The sequence below is a fragment of the Engystomops pustulosus genome, chromosome 4 (assembly GCF_040894005.1).
Source record: "Engystomops pustulosus chromosome 4, aEngPut4.maternal, whole genome shotgun sequence".
In the NCBI taxonomy this organism is placed as follows: Eukaryota; Metazoa; Chordata; class Amphibia; order Anura; family Leptodactylidae; genus Engystomops; species Engystomops pustulosus.
Window position 1 is genome coordinate 210,048,594 of NC_092414.1, and position 19,662 is coordinate 210,068,255.

At 41.8% G+C, this 19,662-nt stretch overlaps 1 protein-coding gene across 1 annotated transcript in view; it reads left to right on the forward strand.

Annotated features, from left to right (window-relative positions):
* Positions 1-15,146, forward strand: part of LOC140128252 (A.superbus venom factor 1-like) — a 63,084-nt gene extending 47,938 nt beyond the window's left edge. Inside the window, exons 28-41 of the mRNA XM_072149812.1 lie at positions 1,545-1,695; positions 1,917-2,080; positions 3,001-3,159; positions 4,079-4,138; positions 4,907-4,997; positions 5,398-5,449; positions 7,817-7,904; positions 8,291-8,380; positions 9,256-9,361; positions 11,007-11,096; positions 11,233-11,316; positions 12,406-12,489; positions 14,131-14,266; positions 14,807-15,146. Of these exons, the coding sequence (XP_072005913.1) occupies positions 1,545-1,695; positions 1,917-2,080; positions 3,001-3,159; positions 4,079-4,138; positions 4,907-4,997; positions 5,398-5,449; positions 7,817-7,904; positions 8,291-8,380; positions 9,256-9,361; positions 11,007-11,096; positions 11,233-11,316; positions 12,406-12,489; positions 14,131-14,266; positions 14,807-14,951 (1,500 nt within the window). The 3' untranslated portion in view covers positions 14,952-15,146. The remainder of the gene's footprint in view (positions 1-1,544; positions 1,696-1,916; positions 2,081-3,000; positions 3,160-4,078; positions 4,139-4,906; positions 4,998-5,397; positions 5,450-7,816; positions 7,905-8,290; positions 8,381-9,255; positions 9,362-11,006; positions 11,097-11,232; positions 11,317-12,405; positions 12,490-14,130; positions 14,267-14,806) is intronic.
* The last annotated feature ends 4,516 nt before the right edge of the window (positions 15,147-19,662 follow it).

The window sequence follows — 19,662 nt, forward strand, 5'->3', positions numbered from 1 at the left end:
TAGTGTCAGGGTCAATTATTGCATGTTTTAGATGCTATCTAGCCTCATTCGGTCACTCTGTCATGGCCATGCTGTTGCCCATAATTTTGGCATAATGGTGCGATTAAGCAACCTCAGAGGCATCCATGCATGCTGCCCCTGCTGTTTCCTGTCCATTTCCGTGGTGTTTCCATCCTTTTCTGAGGTTCCCAGGTGTTTGGCAAAGCTTCCCTGTGCAGAGCCTTGGTCCCCTTGAAAAATGCTCGAGTCTCCCATTGACTTCAATGGGGCTCGTTATTCGAGACGAGCACTCGAGCATCAGGAAAAGTTCGTCTCGAATAACGAGTACCCGAGCATTTTAGTGCTCGCTCATCTCTAATCTTCATCCTTCCTATCCTGTAACCTGGAGCAGGTGGAGGTTGATTACCAGAGGAGACGATCAGCCGCCATGCATATCTTTTCTCAAGGCGCTGACTTATGCAAGAGTCTCAATTGGCTTCCTGTATTAACTTTACTGTATTACACCATGGTTTGTTTCCTCTTGTGCTCTCTCAAACTTTATTTTTATGCAACTGGAGGACCTATCCATTGGATTTGGGAAACTGCATCCGCTTGTAACATTACATCAACTTTAACACAACGGTGGTCACACGGGCTAATACTTTCTATTCTAGACTATAATACATAATACACAAGCCCCAAATAGTGGAACATATATGAAACATTCTACTTTTACTGTACAGGCAGCCCCCGGGTTACGTACAACATAGGTTCCAAAGGTTTGTTCTTAAGTTGAATTTGTATGTAAGTAACTGTATATTTTATAATTGTAGCTTAAGACAAATACTTTTTTTTGCCCCAGTGACAATCAAAGTTTAACATTTTCTTCCTGTAATGGTACCAAGGATTCTCAATAAAGATTCATTACAGACACCTTAGAGATGATTATTGCAGCCTGGGACTATAGTAAAATCCAGAGACTTCAGTCTGTCTTTAACTAAGGGTCGTCTGTGAGTCGGGTGTCCTGTGAGGGGTATTCTCGTATGAGCATTCACATTCAGTTTTATTGATCTGCCATATATAAATATTTCTTCAATTGGATGTTATTAAACAAAATGTTCCTGTGAGAAGATAATTTTTTATGTAGTCATTCTGTCCCTTAGAAACGACACTGTGTCCCAGGATACGACCACCTCTGCTGGAGAGATTGCACAAAGAAACAAAAAGTTTTTTCATATGAAATGTCCGGGAGTTTCTACATGTCCCACTCTGAATCCAGGAGGTCAGGCAGGACTCAATAGCGCATGTCTGGCCACCGCTGCCAAAATGTGAGGTGGTCGTATCCGAGGGACAACATGGCTATGTTTATGAGAACTTGATTAACTATGAGACTATGACTAACTTCACAGGAATATTTTTTTAATAGCATCCAATTGAAGAAATGTTTACATGTGGCAATGAATTAAATTAAATGTAAATTTAAGTAGGGGACCACCTGTATACAATCTATAAAACCTTGATGTTCAGAATCCTAACTATTTCTTATCATTTCTCTCTGGATACAGAATCTAACTTTATGCATCGGAAACGCCACAGACTATTTGAATAAGAAATATCTTTCCTTGGAGACGCCCTACTCCATAGCCCTCACCTCCTACGCGTTGGCTAAGGCCGGCAAACTGCAGGACACCAAGAAACTCATGGGTGCAGCCACAGGTGGGGAACCGGAAATTGTACAACTCTATATAGATCTAAGTTAATTATGGAATAAGCATTTACTCCGTGTGTGTGTCTTTAGATGTTCCTTATATTATAATTAGAATTCAGTTATTGTAGATATTATGACCGATGTGAGGGATATTATTATTATTATTATTATTATTATTATTATTATTATTATTGCATTTTGGGGGTTTTCTTTGTCTCATTTTTTCCAGATAACAACCACTGGGAGGAATCAGACTCCCGCATGTTATCTCTGGAGGCCACCTCTTACGCTCTTCTTACACTTTTGAAGATGAAAGACTTTGAGAAAGCTGGAGTGCTGGTGAAATGGATCACTGAGCAGAGATACTACGGGGAAGTTTGGGGATCAACGCAGGTTTGTCATCTGATTCAATGGAAAATGCTGTATGTTGAATTATAGAATACAGTGAAGCAATTCTGAGATCACTCTTGGGCTACTTTACCCAGAGCCAATCAGGGAAAGTGATATTATGGACTTATGAATATTGATGAGTGGACCTGTTCAGGTTGGCCGAGTTCAACCAAAGCTCGAACAGAGGTGTTTCTAATGTTACCCTATTCGAAAACCTGCCGGTAACACCTGCGATCGGTGCTGGCACCAATCGAGGGTATTAACATACCAGTGGCATGTAAAGAGACAAGTCCGCTCACCTCTATTTAACACATTCACAATCAGTGCCAACACTAATTAGGGGTGTTACTGCAGGGGGTAAACCTGGACATCAAACCCAAACTTCTGGCTGAACCATAATATTTGCTATGGATCGAAATACTTATACCTACTTGTTAATACATATAAACATCTTTATTCCAATAAGACACAACAGCACATTGTAAGCTCAGTCATCCAGACTGGTTCCTTTCCCCACAGGAGAGGTCCTTATTTGTAAGAGATTCCACTCTGGAACAGAATCCTACACAAAAAGACAAATCAGTGACACTTTCCATACGCGGTGCTAATTTTGTCCAGAGAAATTTAATTGGCACTGTCAATGCTCTGACCTTGAGAAACACAAGAGGGTTGGAAGATGTCATACTTGTACCAAATAAATAATTGTGGAAATTCATGATCTTTTTTATTAGAAAACATTGCAATTTTGGAAAAAAATAAGTTATTTTTATATTTTACATATTTTTTGGTATTCTGTTTTTTTCAGCAAAAAAAAGTATATACAAACTTTAGAATAGAAACTTTCTCCTTAAAACAAGATCATTGTCCTACAGTATGTGCTAATATTTGGGGTATTGACCACATCTATAACTCTTGTATTCCAGTCTACTATGATGCAGTTTGAAGCCCTTGCTCAGTATCACATAGACGTGCCGACATACAAAGACTTGGACATGGATGTCTCCTTCACTCTTCCTGGGAGATCCCAGTCTATAGTTCATCGCCTCAACCTGAATAACGCCTTGCTGGCCCGATCAGAGCAGGTAAAGATCCAGGGATGTGATGGGTTCATTAGCTACACTTACTTGTCTCTCCTTTTTAGTCCGGTGGCCCGATCATGTGACTGGTCATGTGATTCGGATACCTCCGATCATGTGACCGGTCGCGTGACTTGGATTACTTCCGGACATGCGTGGTACTATGCATTACACGCTGATTTTACAGGTATACTTTGCTTATCTGCAGGTGATTCGGCTATCTGTGTGTTGGGTCGGGCTTGTCTTTGTGGGCGGGGGAGCTGCATATAAACAGGACCACTCACCTATTGAGCCATATACCCCTGAGGAAGTCACCGGAGCAGGTGACGATACGCGTGGGGTTCGTTCCTCCTCCTCTCCCCACTCTGACCTAGCCCATCTGCCTCCCTATCCTACTATGTGGATTCTTTCCGGGTATTGTATATTCTACGTATTTAGGCAGACATCTATAGGACTGTTCTCTATCTTATAATCATTTTGCACTGGTCACTTTATTTATGCACGTACTTCTTGTCACAGTCCTATGTGCTTCAGATATTCAATATTGTTGTTGAGACCATCTTTTCATCTGTTCTAAGTGGTCAGCTGAGGGTTGGGGAGCCCTGGACACACCGGTCCAGGGAGGCTCAGTGCACCCCCGGGTGCTCTGTTTTTAGTGTTTTTAAATTTTTTTGTGTGGTTTTCTGTCATGATTATATGTTTCTTGGTACTAATAAAATAATTTTTTTGATACCTTAGTCCATTATACGTATCTCCTCTCTTCTTTGTTTTGGGTACATGTACTTATTGGATACGTGGACTGTAGCACCGCATTGTATATTGGGTAGTGCCTGTCCTATCTTTTTGTTTGGTATTAGCTACAAAATCCTCACCATGGGTTCGGGAAACAAAATTCTACATTCTTTATTCATCTTTTTCATTGCAGACATCTGTGGTTGGAGATTTTACAGTCATCGCAAAAGGAAAAGGTCAAGGCACATTGAGGGTAAGAGAAGAATGTATTTTCCAATGTTTAAGTATCGATGGCCTGATTATTTTTGGCTTTTAAAGGAGTTTTCCTAGAATCCTTAATAGCCCATGAGATAGGTACAGGAGTGCTAAAATATATACTGCTCTGGCCAATCAGTGGCCACCTTAGACCACAGGATGTGACTTCAGAATATCCTAGTCTATGGAGGCCACTCATTGACCAAATCAGGTCCCATAATCCCTTCCACTTACGGCCAAGCCAAAGATCGTAAGACTGACTTGATGTGGAAACCAGGAACTGTAGCACTCTGTTGAGGCAAATGGTTCCTTTTTCATGATTGTGGCCTAACAACCACCACTTAATTAGTTCTTGTACACCTCCATACCATCCATATGAATAGTGTTGAGCTGCAATTCCTGAGCATGCGCAGTTGTCTCAGCCTGATGAACATTGTTGAGATGATCAGATTGATGATGATCAAAAAAGACATCACTGGCTCTTTGGTTGGAGAGTGGAAGGAGGAGGCAGGCAGTAAGTCTGGATGGGGGTGTGCATAATTAACAAACAACAAAGCCTGGAGGTGCCCTGGTGATGTGTCCTAGAGCCCCTCAGACTCATTGCATGATTTCAAAAGCTTTTTGTAAAAAAAAGAACATAACTAGCTAAAAGAAGAGTAGATCCCGCTAGAGGGGGCACACACCTGCATGTAAGTGTGCCTGGTTTACAATCCTCGATCCTGGGGCTAGATTTCCTTTAACGTGTGTAATTCCAATTTACCACTAGGTTTTATCTGTTTATTATGCTGTGGAGACAGAGAAGGAGAAAAAATGCAACAATTTTGACCTGTCTGTGACAATAAAGGAGGAACCTGATGGTAAGATACTCGCCTGGTGTTATTTGCGGTTTTCTTTTCCTTTGATTTCATAGTAGAGAGAGTGATGTAGAGATGGATAGAGAGAATGGCCCATGCACACGACAAACTTTAATGCAAATACCATTGCAAGATCGGAGAGGAAGTCAGAGTCACGGATCCATATTAAGGACAATAAATGGTTTGGATACTTGCATATTGTTATCAGAAAGGTCAACCTGAACACAAGACAAGAAAAGTCGTCTTAATCAGAAAATCTATTGACCAGAGTAATAAAAATAGGAAAGAAAACAGGACTTTGCACCTAGAAAGTGAAGCTTGAGTAGGACATGTAATTTTTTTTCTCACTTCAGCGTCTCCCCCTTTAAATGCCTGTAATTATTATTTATAATTTCCCAAACAGCCAAGAAACCTGAAGGGGCCAAGTCCACTGTGTCCATGACTATTTGTACAAGGTATGGGCTATAATATGTTAAATTGAATATGTTCTACTGTTGTATAAGGGGCTACATGCTGCGTACAGAAAATTGCCAATGATACAGTGAGACACAAAAGTAATTGTGCGACATCGCTCCCCAATGTACAATGATCCGCTTTTGGCTCTTTGTGATCATTTGCAATTCTCGAAGAGGATTACGTAAATCTCCAGTGCTGGGACTTTTCCTGTTATCCACCATTGATGACCTGAAAGTTTACAAACTAAAGACTGATCAAATGTTACAATGTAGTGTGTACCCTATTACAGCGTTACAACAAAGAGAGAAGAATGATCATTTTTTATTTAGATTTTTTAAATTTATTTTTATTTATTTTGATGATTTTTAAAATTTTCATTTCCATTTTCTCATTTATTCCAACCCTTCACCATGGGGGCCATTTATTATTGACTTTCAGACAGAAAACTGGCAGATTTTTTTGGTGGAAACTTTAGCACACTCCCTGCGTCCAAATTGATGAATGCCCCACAATAAATCTCAGTAAATGGCACCAATTCCCAAACATACCAATTGTAATCCATAAGGATAAAAAATAAGGAGAAAAACCGCTACAGCTTACCCCTCTTCTATATTACTGTGCTAGTCAGAGATGTTTGCCACAGTGCAAAGTACCAAAGAATGGCTAGACTCCAAAAATAGAAGCATAAATCCAATAAAGGACAAGAAAATCGAGCACCGTGTGAAAAAGTTTTTCAAGCTTTATTATTCCAATGTGAATAGTTACATAAAATTAGCACGTTTTACTAACATGTTTTGAGTCTTTGTATGGCCATGAGTCGTAGTCTTAGTCAAATTGGAAGAATAAAGCTTGAAAACTTTTGCATACAGTGCTGGATTTTCTTGTCCTTTTTTCTGGATTCTTGGATTTAAAATTCCCAAACACTCCAAATTTCCAATGTCACTAGACAGGGTTGCCCTCTTTCCTCTTTTGTTTGTGCTATCCATCAAAACCATCATTAAAATACATCAGACATCATAACTCAATAGCATAATATCTGTTAAGAGGTCCTACCCATAACCTGGCAGCTTTCATGGATGGCCTACTCATTCTAGCCTTCAATCCATCTAATAAATTTCCAGTACTACTCTCACTTTTCTCCAGGTTCTTAGACCTTTTGAACTTCAACATTAATGTCACAATGTCCGTTGCCATGTAGGTGCCAGGTCCTCTGATCACACCAAATCCAAAAGATAATGGGGCACATTTACTTACCCGATCCCTGCGCGATCCCCGATCCAGACTGTTCGACGAGAATGAACGTTGCCGCGATTCATGAAGATCTTGCGCCCGATATCCTGCATGTGTCGCAACCCTGCACAGGTCCGCCGGAGTTCACCTTCCTCTTCCTGGTGCATGTAAGTGCTTGGCTTGCGACAAAAGTTAAATCCCACAGTTTGTCCGAATCCGTCGGATTGTCCGACGGCCCGCCCCCCGATTTGTGTCGCATGAAAGACGCCGCGATTGCGCCAAAATCCGATCGCATGCACCTAAAAGCCCTTTTAAATCCCTGTCCCAGCAGCACAAAACGGAAATCATTGTGATGTCCGACGAAAGTGTGGTCCGCGGGGCCCTCAGTAAATGAGCCCCAATGTCTCACACTTCCCATGGAGTAGCTCATCCAGTTAATAGCTAAGTAATAAGTAATAACATCACACCCACCCTGTCCTCGTGGTATGACCTAAACTATGTACCTCCCAACTAATGGACAGATTCATTCTATTGAACATTTACAAACGCCTCCCCACACTTGCTTCAACAGACAGCTCTGGATGCAACTGCGCCTCACCACAAAAACCCTAATCCTCCTCCACTCGCGATTGGAACAACCATCCTCCTGCCTTCACTAGAAAAATAAAGCCTCTTAAATCTGTCACCTTAAAGAATTTTCATTACTGCATTTATGCAAATACCAGTAGTTCCTCAAGATCTGGTCCCCAAAGTTGCATTACTTGAGGCCTCCTTGTACTTTCCCAATGCAACCTTAATCTTATTCACTAGAATTCAATTGCAAAAATCTCCACTGGATACAAATTCAGTTAAACTCTGAAAGATCTCCCAGCCTTAACTAGTTCTACCAAGCAATTATTCACAATTATCGCCACTCATGCACATACAGGCATCAGGATAACACTGAGAATGTTTCACCCCAGTATCTTTGCCTTCACTCATCCCCTCCACCCCTCCTTTCCTAAAGCCCCCAACACACCCTTTCTCCAACCATAACCACACTCCTTTCCTATAGATGTTTGACATGAAGCTATCATTTGCCAAAATAACCCCTAAAATTCTCACATAACAAACTAAAATCTATTTATGTCTTGCAGATTTCTTAAGAACCATGATTCCACCATGTCCATCCTAGATATTTCTATGATGACCGGTTTTGCTCCAGATACAAGTAGTCTTGATAAGGTAAGTTCCAATCAGATAGCACACGTTGCCTGCATTCACATGACGTTGTCAGTCAAAGGGTTAACATCCACTATTGGTGTCAGGGAGGCTAACGTTGGGGGTGACTTCTGGCTGAAGGCAGGGTTACTTAAAACACTTTTGGTGCATTCTTACCAGCGACCACTGTTGATATATAGTAAGAAGACCTCTGGGTTTCATACAAGACTTTCTAAGACAACTGGAATCATTTTCATTCAAATTTGAAAAGAAAAATCTTATGGCAAATTTGATTCAGACAAAGTGAATTTTGAAAAATGTGCCGTAATGCGCACAAATGTATCCAAATTTACATTGACATCTAATGATGGGAATTGAAAATATTTAAGAAGTGAACATTTCCTTTACAGCTAAAGAAAGGAGTGGACCGATACATCTCCAGCTTTGAGATCAACAAAGGAGCATTTGATAAGGGGACATTGATTCTGTACTTGGACCGGGTAAGAATATTTCCATGTGGTGGGGGGTTGGGGGAATCTTGTCTACAACAACTTCTCTAGAAGAATGAACTTCTTGTCTGACTTATGGTTTAGGAGACTTGTCCTTTTAAGCTGAGAACGGTTGCTCATTTAGCATGTAAAAGTTATCCAGGCAGCTTATCAAGTGTCTTGTCTATTTAAAATTACGTTTCTGAACTCGGCCCTTTATATTATTAAATTTTATTTGTGGCATGAATATCTAAATAGTGCATTGTTGGTTTAGAATAGATCAGCACATGGTTTTCTGTAAATTTACTGAAAATTCTGCAGTACGATCTATATAGACTGTCAAGGGTGGCCCTGCAACCCATGTCTCCCAATGCAGGCGCACTCGTATACCTCGGTGTGCCCCTCTGCACCCGTTGCCTCACTCATCTCGCCGGGTTCCAATATGTCTCCCGTGGCTCTGTCAAAGTTAAATGGCCTGTTCGCTGATTATTGTACCAAGCCGCAACAAGTCAACCTGATTTGCAACGGGCTCTGGTGAAAACCAGGTACCACTTAGACTTCGGTCCCAGGTGTCGGCTTACGTCATCATTTGCGGTGGAACAGAGGATCCAGCCATCTTGTTGTGCATCCATCTATTCTCCAGCACTGTATGGGTGGATGAGTTTGAAGATACCAATTTGATAGATAGGAGTTCCACCTCTTGGGCCAGGGGTCTCCTAATCCATCTCACAGACAAGAAAAGACATTCATTCAGCAGCATTTTAGGAGGATAAATACATTTAATAATTAACAAATTTTGATTTTCTCATCCAGCATGCATTCTTTATGTAGTCAATGCTCATCAGTCATTACATAGAGACGTTTCGAGTTGTGTTTTTTCCTCATAGATTTCCCATAAGGAGGAGGACTGCGTGAAATTCTACCTTCACCAGTTCTTTGAAGTTGGACTTATCCAGCCTGGTTCGGTCACAGTGTATGACTACTACTCTCCAGGTAAGATACGATTTACAGTATCTTCTTTAGGTACTCATAACTAGTGATGAGTGTGGAATCAGGTCCCAAAACCCAGATGTCACAAACCTGACTCACCGGAGTCCACACACGGGGATACCTACTCTATGGATTCCCAGAATTTAGCCCTTAAGCTCCGCCCACTTCCACAAAATGGCGTCCTAACGCTAAATTTACTCCACGCAATCTCAGCCTCCAGCCAATCCACTGCCACCACCCACGAGTTACTTACGCAAAGAAGGCCGTAGGCACCTCAACCACACAGACAATGCACCCTGATGATAACTCAGCACATGCACTCACTACTTACACGATATTACAATGATAAATTCACACAGAACATGCAATCGCTTACTACATGGACTATGCTAACATTGACCTCTGGTAAGGTAATTCCCTTCAGAGACTCAGATTCTTTAAGGCTACAAGCAGAGAATAATTAAAAGAATTTAATTTACATAAAAATGCAGTACACTCAAAGAATAAAATTGTCAGATAAAATGAAAAAGATTAAAAACAATACACATACGATACTTACAAACAGTGAGGGAAGAAAGAAACAAAAAATTCTTCATTCTTCTAGTGAAATAGGAAGAAATTCTTTGGCCCGAGGACAGGGCATAGACATCGATCCAGACTTCTAGAGTTATATAGAGTCCTCAGAACTGAACAACTTTATGTGGCTGCTTCACTAATATAAACCCAGGGGATTTTTGACCCCCACCCCTGGCTGTAATGTCATTGTGAGGGGGAGTTTTTCTATCCCCCTCCCATCAGTGGGGTACTTTTTGGGTCTGGGTTTTTATCAAAACCCCATAACTTTTGAATGGAAGATGGCACAATTGTACCAAACGGGCACGTTATTCCTATCTACCACATACCAAACTCGGGGTGTCCTAATATCAGGGGTGTTCTGCTATTGGCTGCCTTCCCCTGTATCTAACATTCTGATTTTCGGTCCAGGAGTGTGTCTAGACCCCATAACTGCCCTGTGTAACTGGGGATCCATAATTATGAATTATGCCCCAGTTATGGACAGCTATGATAATACCTTTGTCTGAATTTGGAGGGAAAAACTACAGTCTGCTGCTTCTTTTCATCCCTCACTTCCTGGACCACTCTGGCCTAAAGTGTCAATTTCATCACCTGGGGAAGTGCGCGTTTCTCGCGTTTTCAAACAGAGACTCCCTGGGGTGCTAGGCACACACTGCCAGGTTCCTCTTCCTGGCAGATTGTAAAACTGGTCAAATGGAGTCTAATGACTCAGAACAGAACAGAATGAAACACCACAAAAAAAGGAAAAATAAAAAAAAAATAAAACAAACAAACAGTAGAGTGGTAATAGTATTATCACACCAGACTTCAGGCAAAAGTTAACTCTTGAAAGGCAGGTTGTAACAGAGCAGGAGGAGCTGAGCAGATTGTACATAGTGTTCTACCTGCATGCAGCATGTTATACAGCAGGAGGCACCGAGAAGATGAGTGTATGATTATTGTTTAGATAGGATTCCATATAACTTGTATTTCATAGGCTTTTTCAACCCCATAGGAATATCAGTCGCCCTCTGTAATGAACCCTGGAAATAGGATTTTAACTCAATTTTAATTAATTTTATTTACCCAACAGAAAACCGTTGTACTAAGTTCTACCATGTGTCGGAAGATAGCAAACTCCTGGGGAAGATCTGTAGCGGAGAAGTCTGCCGCTGTGCAGAAGGTGAAGGGACACAAACATTTAGGGGAATTTTGGAGGAGCCATAAATGTTTTTGTTTCGCTACAATTAATACATTCTAAATTATTCTTACATTTCTAAATATTTATTTATCATGCATTTTCTCCCAATTTTTTTAAGCGAATTGCTTTATGCAGCAACAACTGGATGAAGTGGATTCTCTTGTTCGGTTACAAAAAGCTTGTGAAGCCGGTGTGGATTACGGTGAGATCCCTATAATTTTTTTTAAAAAAATAGTTAGATCTTCAAAGTCCACGATGGTCTGATATTAACTTCATTCCATATTTTTGTATTTTTCAAGATTTTATTTATAATTTCATATTAAAATATGTAATTCTAATTAAAGTTCCCAATCCTAAAACAAGTGCTCGTGCCCGAACCTACGTTGTTGGAACATTGCAGGCTCAGTTCCCAGAACTTCATCCAGAAGTTTTGGTTTGTTGTTTGAGCTCCCCCAGATTGCAACCAGTGATATCATCAATAGCAGGTGTTACTTATTTGAATTTTGTTGGCAAAGCCATCGGCGGCGGTTAAATACCATTGGTACTGCCATTTTCCCTAAAATCACTGCTTCCTGTAATGTTGTTGGGCAGTGAGGACCCCTAGGGAAAATGGTGCCATCAGCATTTAATCGGTAAACACTTGGAACCAATGCCACCATTTTCCTGAGGATTGTCGCTCCTCATGATGTCATTGTCTTTGCCAGCAGTATTTAACGACAGCACCAATTGCAAGTGTTACAAGTTGGGGTGAGCGTTCAGGTTCCAATAAAGGTTTGGGTACAACAAAACACGCCCAAACCTTTACCTTAATGTGTGTGCTCCTCCCTAATCACAGAATCCCCACTCTGATACCTCTGGAAGCCAAATTAAAATTTATGGTAGAGCAAAGCTCTTATCCTTCTAATCCTGTAGTACGAGGCCTCGAGACATGTTACATCCACCTCTACCCTCAAGTTCTAGAACTCATGTATAACAACTACATCCTGTCACTACAATGACCCAACCGCTTCCATTCAACAACCATTTTGCTCTATTACAAATAGAAGGCAGATAGAAAGAAGTATGACAAGACTACACCGCTGACCCGGTATTGACACGAGTTTCGGGAGTGAAGTATTATGCTGACTATGTTGTCTAAAACCCCAGAGACACATAGCTTTGCATGGGAGCTGAAAACACAACAGATTATACACTAAGTTTTTAACAAAGTTTATTCATTTTTTTTTATTTTTGATTAAGATAAAATGTGAAAATAATTCATAATTATTGATTACATTTGTTTTATTTACAGTTTTTAAGACTAAACTGACTGACATTCAGAAGGGAGATAACTATAACATCTATGTCATGAAAATTATCACAGTCATTAAAATCGGTAAGTTACACGTTGTATATATTAGTAAACAGGAAAAGCAGGTGTGGGGAATTGCTCTGGTAGATGATTTGTAGCAGTGCAGGAAGCAGGGACACATGCAGAGTTAAAGTCCAAAAATCAAGTGTTTATTCACACTTCCTTGACAAAACACAAATTTAGCCTTGGCTTAGGCACATACAAAGTACCAAAAGTAAACCCTGCCCGGCTGGGCACTGCCTAATACAATAACAGCACCTAACTATACATGTACCAGGCTGCCTGGCACACACTCTTAGCCAGAAATATTACAAGAGGCACTCAGTTACCTTTGCTGTGTGAACACGGTCCAGCCTCCAGCTCTCCAGGTAGTGCCTCTCCTACTGCTTCTGGCCTGCAGACTACATCAGGCTCTAACGAGGCCTGTGCCCCGCACCTGTGGGCTATACAAAAGCCCAGGACTGAAGCCCGGATGGAGTAGGAGTCCCACTACCAGCCTACCCCTACTCCATAATAAGCAGGCCCAGTATGGACATTACAAAGGTGTCTATGCTAGCGAGGCCAACATAAACCAAACAGACTTTTCCTGCTCACCTCATGTCTGCTTTAACCCTTGGTTTACTGCAGACAAATCCAGGGCTTTTACCACCTGCATATTATCTGCCTGTAAGACAGATAGCGGTTTTCCCAAATGACACCGCTCACTTTCTCACACAGGTAAGCAGGAGAAAGAGGCCACATAACAAACACTTTAAATAATCAAACTAAATGGTGGTCCCTTGAGTGTAATGGTTACCTCAATTTATAATATGTTAAAGAGGACCTGTCACCCCATTTATCGGCACTAGGAGCTGCTTACTAAAGTAAGCAGCTCCTAGTGATTGATCAAATGCCGCAGTGTTAGAGTGATAGCGTTACAGGAAATCTCCGGTAACGCTATCAAACACTGTGGCGGGGTATAGTGTAATTGTCGGATGTATTCATGAGGGCAGTCAATGCCGGCCTATGGAGCGAGTGGGGCGGTCCGGGGTAGAGGCAGCGCCTCGGACCGCCCCACTCGCTCCATAGGCCGGCATTGACTGCCGCGCGCTAGGCTGCAGTCACCGCCCCTAGTCACGCCCCAACCCCGCCGCCTCATGAATACGTCGGAAAGCTTTGCGAGCTGTCCGACAATTACACTATACCCTGCCGCAGTGTTAGATAGCATTACCAGAGGTTTCCGGTAACGCTACCACTCTAACACTGCGGCGTTTGTTCAAGCACTAGGAGTTGCTTACTTTAGTAAGCAGCTCCTAGTGCCGAAAAATGGGGTGACAGGTCCTCTTTAAGTCCTGGGAGACTGTGGCAATAATTTGGTGATTAAATGAATGTGGGATTATTAGGGGAAGGAAACAGCAGATCTTAAAGACAACCGGAGACCCTACCTGACATGGAGGACAACCGGAGACCCCACATGTTCCAGCCATCGATGCTTAAAGATGTCTACGTGACAATAGGACACATAATTTCTTAAGAAATTGGGCAGTCTTTATTGGTTAGGGCTTATTTTGAAGATAATGAAAATCAAGAATTATTTGAAAATAATTATATTGTAGAAACTGACAAATACATGTTATTATATTTATATTTCCAGTCTATGCTCCTTCATTCTCATTATATCTGCAGGTACAGATGAAGTGTCTGTTGATGATGAACGTAATTTTATTGCTCACATCAAATGTAAAGATGCCTTAAACCTGGTGATTGGCCGAGACTATGTGATCTGGGGAGTGTACAAGGATGTGTGGAACACCGGCTCTGGGTAAGTGGTTGTAGAGATAAGAATATTATGACGGCGCATGAGAAAAATCTCAGAATCAGTATCTCAAGAAGTCACATCCCAAAGTCATGTAACATTTTATTACTACAACTTTTTAAGTCATCAGTTGCTAATTTTAAGAAATTGACATCACAATCGTCACTCGTGACTTTCTATTTCTCAATGTATTGGACTAAATCATCACATATTTAGAATATGAGAATAGAATAACCTGGGCAAGAATTTCAAAAATAATAGAAAGAGTTCTTGCCCTGCCCTGACCTCCTGCTTTGTGTTGGACTTTCATCACAGAATTTTATCCTAAAGCTGGGACGTGTCCCCAAAACTTCTAGCCAACAGTGGCCTCCTTGACCACAGTACATAAGAGGAATTACATAGATACGTAGGAGGAAGTAATGTGGTCACAATATGGTAATATCGATGCAATTTGGTTTTCCAGAATTCCTGAAAACCCCTGCAATGCCAGAACTTAGATATTATGGGCGACCTTCTGATAATTTCACCTGTTTGATTCCCTTACAGATTTTCCTACATCATAACTAGGGACACTTGGATTGAGATGTGGCCGACAGAACGGGAATGTCAGGATGATGAATATTTTGACCTTTGTGAAGAATTTGCCTCATTTTCGGAAGAGTTAGAGTTCCGTGGCTGTGTCAGATATTAGTACCCATCTCTATTTTCACATTCTCTCTGAATCCGCTTTGTATTAACTCATAAAGAAATCGCCTTTGTGTCCAATTATTGCAGATTATTTCTTTTCCCTCAAAGCTTCATTTCCTTGCGGTGGCAAGTGAGGATGATTGGTGACCTTCTGATTGGATCAACAAACATATGTAGCAATCAACATCTTAGAGCGCCTTGTGAAAGTATTCAGCCCCTTGAACTTTTCTAACTTCTGCCACATTTCAGGCTTCAAACATAAAGATATAAAATTGTAATTTTTTGGTAGAGAATCAACAACAAGTGGGACACAATTGTGAAGGGGAAATAAATGTATTGAATATTTAAAACTTTTGTAAAAAAAATAATACACTGAAAAGTGGGACATGTGATATTATTCAGCCCCTTTACTTTCAGTGCAGCAAACTCCCTCAGTCAATCTCTGACTGATCCAATGTCGTCCTAAATGACAATCCACCTGTGTGTAATTAGGTCTCCGTATAAATCCCCCTGCTCTGTGATGGTCTCAGGGTCTGCAGCATGAGGGAACACACCAGGCGGGTCTGTGATACTGCTGTGCAGAAGTTTAAAGCCGGATTTGGATACAAAAAGATTTCACAAACTTTAAACATCCCAAGTAGCCCTGTGCAAGCCATCATATGGAAATGGAAGGAGCATCAGACCCTGCAAATCTACCAAGACCAGGCCGTTTAAACCTTCATCTCAAACAAGGAGAAGACTATTCAGAGATGCAGCCATAAGGCCCAGGATCTCTCTGGATGAACTGCAGAGATCTACAGCTGAGGTGGGAGAGACTGTCCATAGGACAACAATCAGTCACTGCACATATCCTCCCTTTATGGAAGTGGGTCAAGAAGAAGCCATTTCTCAAAGATATCCATAAAAAGTTTTGTTTAAAGTTTGCCACAAGCCACCGAGGAGACGCCAAACATGTGGAAGAAGGTTTTCTGGTCAGATGAAACCAAAATCCAACTTCTGTCCACATTGCTAAATGATATATTTGGTGTAAAAGCAACATAGCTCACCCCCCCCCCCTGAACACACCATCCCCACTGTCACAAATAGTGGTGTCACTATCCTCACTTTCACACATGGTGGTGGCACCATCCCTACTGTCACACATGGTGGTGGCACCATCCCCATTGTCACACATGGTGGTGGCACCATCCCCATTGTCACACATGGTGGGAGCACCATCCCCGCTCTCACGTATGGTGGTGGCACCATCCCCACTGTAACACATGGTGGTGTCACTATCATCACTGTAACACATGGTGGTGGCACTATCCTCACTTTCACATATGGTGGTGGCACCATCCACACTGTTACACATGGTGGTGGCACCATCCCCACTGTCACACATGGTGGAGGCACCATCCCTGCTGTCACACATGGTGGTGGCACCATCCACACTGTTACACATGGTGGTGGCACCATCCCCACTGTCACACATGGTGGATGCACCATCCCCGCTGTTACACATGGTGGTGGCATCATCCCCACTGTCACACATGGTGGTGGCACTATCATCACTGTAACACATGATGGTGGCACCATCCCCATTGTCACACATGGGGGGAGCACCATCCCCGCTGTCACACATGGTGGTGGCATTATCCGCACTGTCACACATGGTGGTGGCACTATCCCCATTGTCACACATGGTGGGGGCACCATCCCCGCTGTCACACGTGTTGGAGGCACCATCCGCACTGTCACACATGGTGAAGGCACCATCCCCACTGTCACACATGGTGGTGGCACCATCCCCACTGTCACACATGGTGGTGGCACCATCCCCGCTGTCACACATGGTGGGAGCACATCCCCACTGTCACACATGGTGGTGGCACCATCTCCACTGTCACACATGGTGGTGGCACCATCCCCACTGTCACGCATGTTGTAGGCTCCATCCCCACTGTCACACATGGTGTGTGAACATCCCCACTGTCACACATGGTAGTGGCAGCATCGTGGGTTGGGCTTTTCATCCGCAGGGACAGGGAAGATGGTTAATATTTATGGGAAGATGGATGGAGCCAGATACAGGACCAGTCCGGAAGAAAACTTGTTGGAGTCTTTAAAAGATCTGAGACTGGACAGAGATTTATCTGCCAACAAGACAATGATCCCAAACATAAAGCAAAATCTACAATGGCAGGTTCACAAATAACATATCCAGGTGTTAGAACGGCCAAGTCATAGTCCAGACCTGAATCCAATCGAGTGTCTGTGGAAAGAGCTAAAAACTTCTGTTCACAAACGCTGCAACCTCCCTGAGCTCCAGCTGTTCTCCAAGAAAGAAGGGGCACCCCAAGCCTGATACCTGAGACCTGATACCCCAAGCGACTTGTAGTTGTAATTACAGAAATGGGTGGCGCTATAAAGTACTAACTTAAGGGTCCAAATAATATTGCACCACCCACTTTACAGTTTATAATTTTTTTACAAAATTTTAAAATATCCAATAAATTCTGTTTCAAATCAGGTGTTTGCTATCACTATACAGATGCTAGAAATACAGATGATGCCATAAAGTGACCATATAGCGGTCAGATACTATAGATGAGCCATAGGGACACTTCCTACGATACAAGAGAATAAGGCACTGATCAGACGTGTGCTGCCTATAAAATCTTATTTGTTCATATAACTGGAAATGTAGCAGCACTTCTGCTTCCTGAGACTGCAAAGAAAAATGGTGCCTCCCCTCCGATGTAAAGCCATGGTCTCTAAGGTCACATACACATGTTGCATTGAAATTGTGTTTCGAAATGAAATTCAGGGGAATTTCTCATGAACGGCACTGATTTCACATTGCAAATAGTGAAGTTGTCACTTTTAAGAAGCAAAAACTGACGTAGGACCGAGCAGCTCCCGGATGTGCCCCTTAGTGATACCACAAAGTGCCGTCTGGGACAAAGTTCTCAACTGGCTGTATGGTATGTGCAACCCTGCATAGATAAAATGGATTGCTTGGGTTTCAAAAATTCTTAAACTCTAGATGTTAGGGCTGATTTGAACATTGCCTAAAAGAGCAGCATCCCACATCTACAATAGTAAGGAAACCCTTCACACCTTACTGAGACTGGCTGGAGCTTTCATCCTGCAGGTTTGAGTTGGCATTTTCAGTGAAATGCATGTGATTGGAGTTCCAGCAGGAAAAAATTGCATGCCGCACCAGGTATGGATAAAACCATGAAAAAAATTTTATTCCAAAGACTTCTTTAAAATGACAAGGAAGGTGTGAATGAAAAAAGACGGAGCATCCTGAATGACAGAGAGTGCATATGCTGACAAGTGGCCTACGCGTTTCGGGCGTACACGTCGCCCTTACTCATGGCTGGTTTCTAAGCAAATGAAGCATGGGTATATATAGTCTCATTCACCTGTCGCCTCATCGTGCTGATGATATGCACATGGTGGAGAAGGTGAAATACAACCTTACAAACATGATATAAAACCTTTACACAAGATTACAGAAAGTTACCGACAAATATGTTATTCGTTCCTATATCACATATATCACATAACTATATATTCTCGTTACCAAAGAAAGTGGTCACTCACTTGGATGAAACATTGACCCGAGACTAATCCGGAAGTGTATCCCGGAGGCGTAACAGGAAGTATGACTCCAATGTCTCCATGGTAACATGATGCCAAGATTGTAAGGGATCTGGCTTCGTTCTGCGAGATCCGTGAGAATCAGGGCAGAACGAGGAAACACAGATCTTTACAGGTAAAAAAATATTGATGAGGACCTTCTAGTGATACAAATTCATTAAGGTTATTATTTAGAATAAGGGGATAAGAAGGGCAAAATATTAATCAGTAAATGGTATATGCTTTGACAAGAGATGATAATCAGAGCACAGAAAAAGGAAAAGAAATAACTACAGAGGGTTACAGGGAATTTGAGTAACGACTTAAATGTGGTATTCCGTATGTAAAAGACACGTGTATTGGAGATATGATCTAATAGCGATCCTATACCCTTATGTATCCTGAAGGGAAAAAAGGGATCAATAATGAAACATTAGTTCCCTTCTAAAATTCATGCCTACCGGGAATCTGGTATTGAGGGCAAAGATCCAGTATGCCTCCCGATCTAGTAGCATTTTGTGTCTGTCCCCTCCTCGTTGGGGAAGATGCACCTGTTCTATAGCGAATGTTTCCAACGAAGCGACTCCTCCCTGGTGACGCTCAATAAAGTGTCGTGCCGCTCCAGAGAGGGATCTCTTCCTATCCATTTGTTGAAAAGCATTAAGCTTGTTCCAATTACGTATATCTCTAAGATGTTCCAGGAATCTTTGTTTGAATTTTCTGGTGGTGCACCCAACATAGAACTGGGTGCAAAGGGTACATTTGATTATATATACCACATGATCAGAGTTGAAATTTAAAAAATCTTGTATATCATGTGATTGTGTGTTTTCAGAGTTGGAGAAAATTTTTGTGGGCGCAACAAAGGAACAGGTCTTGCATGGGTGCGAGCCACATCTAAAGAAACCTTTGTGGTGTAACCACATGCGTTTATGTCTGTTTCTTGTACCAAAGTAACTTGGAGATATTTTATTACCAATTGTAGATGATTTTTTAGCTATGACTTTGACGCCATTACTTAATAGTCGTGATAGTTTTTCATCACTCTGCAAAATAGGTAAATATTTTTAAAAAATATTTTTAAT